General features: G+C 63.0%; 1 protein-coding gene across 1 annotated transcript; it reads left to right on the top strand.

Moving 5' to 3' along the window:
• The first annotated feature begins 290 nt into the window (after positions 1-290).
• LOC122192518 (LIX1-like protein) lies at positions 291-2170 on the top strand. The gene is made up of 2 exons (XM_042893069.1): positions 291-1020; positions 1800-2170. The coding sequence occupies exons 1-2, from the start codon at positions 859-861 to the stop codon at positions 2040-2042; spliced, it is 405 nt and encodes a 134-aa protein (XP_042749003.1). The 5' UTR covers positions 291-858; the 3' UTR covers positions 2043-2170.
• The last annotated feature ends 113 nt before the right edge of the window (positions 2171-2283 follow it).

Here is a 2283-nt window from a genome sequence, read left to right as displayed (position 1 = left end):
CAGGGGCTGCAGCAGCTCCCTGCAAAGCCAGGCTGAGGGAGCTGGGCTCGTTCAGCATGGAGAAGAGGAGCTGGGGCTGAGCTGAGTGCAGCCTGCAGCGCCTGCAGGGAGCCTGCAGCCAGGAGGGGAGGCAGCTCTTGGGCAGGGGAGATGAGAGCAGGGAACGGCTGGAAGCGGAGGGAGGGCAGCTGGAGGCTGGGGCTCAGGGAAGTTGTGTGCTGGGAGAGCGGTGAGGGGCTGAACAGCTGCCCAGAGAGGCTGCGATGCCCCGTCCATCCCTGGAGGGCTTGGAGGCCAGGCTGGATGGGGCCCTGGGCAGCCTGGGCTGCTGTGAGACGTGGGGAGGTTGGCAGCAGGGTGGGGTTGGAGCTCCGTGAGCCTGGAGTCCCTTCCAAGCCCGGCCATTTGGTGTACAGCAAAACATGCGGTGAGGTGCCCTTGGTGCCGAGGGCGATGCCGTAGTGCTGATGGCCTTTGGTAACGGAGCAGAAGGAGCCCATGCAGAGCATGGCTGTGCGCTGAGCTCTCTCCCGTCTTCATGCAGCGGTTGCTGTGGCAGGCCGGCCCTTGCAGGAGGAGCAGCACCGTGTTGGTTGCGCCGTACTGCCCAGCTGTAGGGGCAGCTCAGCAGTTGCTGTGGCTCTCCAGCACTGCGCCTGTGCGGCCCCACGAGGAGAGCAGAACGGAGTGGTGCTGTTGGTGTCCATTGGGCTGCGGGGATTTCTGGCTGCCGACATCCCGGCGCGTTGCTGCTGTTCTCAGTCTCTCTCATTATCCTCGCATTAACTCACAACTCTTGCTTACGGAGCCCCGAATGGCCCTCAGACCCCACGGCCCTCAGACCACAGAGGGCTGCGCATGGCGCACAGCGCTGAGCTCACAGGGCTGGGGAGGAGCACAGCCTGCGCTGCTGGCACCCACTGCCTGCTGTTGCTATTGCAGGAGCTGATGACGGTGTTCCAACTGCTGCACTGGAACGGCAGCCTGAAGGCCATGCGGGAGCGGCAGTGCTCACGGCAGGTGAGTCGTGGAGGCACAGAATCAAGTGGCCTGGGTTGAAAAGGAGCACAGTGCCCATCAGTGCCAACCCCCCGCAGTGTGCAGGGTCACCAACCAGCACACCAGGCTGCCAGAGGGACCCATGGGGTGCCGTAGGGACCCATAGAATCATTGACTCGTAGAATGGCCTGGGTTGAAAAGGCTCATCTCATTCCAACCCCTGCTGTGTGCAGATCACCAACCAGCAGCCCAGGCTGCCAAGAGCCACAGCCTTGAATGCCTGCAGGGCTGGGGCATCCACAGCCCCCTTGGGCAGCCTGTAACAGTGCCTCACCACTCTGTGTGAAAAACTTCCTCCTACATCCAACCTCAGCCTCCCCTGGCTCGGTTTTACACCATTCCCCCTTGTCCCATCACCACCCACCCTCACAAAGAGCCGTTCCCCCTCCTGTTCATCCGTTCCCCTCAAGTTCTGGAAGGCCACCCTGAGGTCTCCCCGCAGCCTTCCCTTCTCCAAGCCACCCAAGCCCAGTTCCCTCAACCTTTCCTCATAGGAGAGGTGCTGCAGCCCCTGCTCATCTCCAGCTCCTCTGGACCCTCTCCCACAGCTCCCTGTCCTTCTTGTGCTGGGGCTCCAGCCCTGGACGCAGTGCTGCAGATGGGGCCTCATGAGAGCAGAGCAGAGGGGGACGATCGCCTCCCCATCCCTGCTGGCCTCCCAGGGGCCGCGTGCCTCAAGGCTCCCGTTGCAGAGCTGCCCAGAGCCGGGCATCGCCTCAAACCCCCGTCCTCCCCACCAGGAGGTCCTGGCTCATTACTCCCACCGCGCTCTGGACGACGACATCCGACAGCAGATGGCCATGGACTGGGTGAACAGGGAGCAGAGCAGCCCGGGGGCCCTGTCCCGTGAGCTGGCTTCCACCGAGAGGGAGCTGGACGAGGCTCGCCTGGCGGGGAAGGAGCTGCGCTTCCACAAGGAGAGGAAGGACATCCTGATGCTGGCGGCCGGGCAGCTGGGCAGCATGCACTCCTCGGGCTGCTGAGCTCCACGTCAGCCCTCCTCCCAGCGCCGCGCAGGGCTCTGCTGCTCTCACTCCTCTGCCGGGGGCCCTTTTGCACAATTTAAACATTTCTTGCCTTTTTTTTTTTCTTTGTAAAGAGCCCAAACAGATTTGTGATGCCACTTTAATCCTTGCTCCTCAACCTCCTGCTGCCTGCTGCAGAGCTCCTTCCCTCCCACCCCATAGCAGTGCCGGCCCCACTGCAGTGCTGTGCTCACCCCAT

Source organism: Lagopus leucura, unplaced genomic scaffold, assembly GCF_019238085.1.
Source record: "Lagopus leucura isolate 7727_CA_CO unplaced genomic scaffold, USGS_WTPT01 31808-0_obj-0_obj, whole genome shotgun sequence".
In the NCBI taxonomy this organism is placed as follows: Eukaryota; Metazoa; Chordata; class Aves; order Galliformes; family Phasianidae; genus Lagopus; species Lagopus leucura.
The sequence above is the reverse complement of the archived record's forward strand: the minus strand, read 5'-3'. Positions and strand labels throughout refer to the sequence as shown.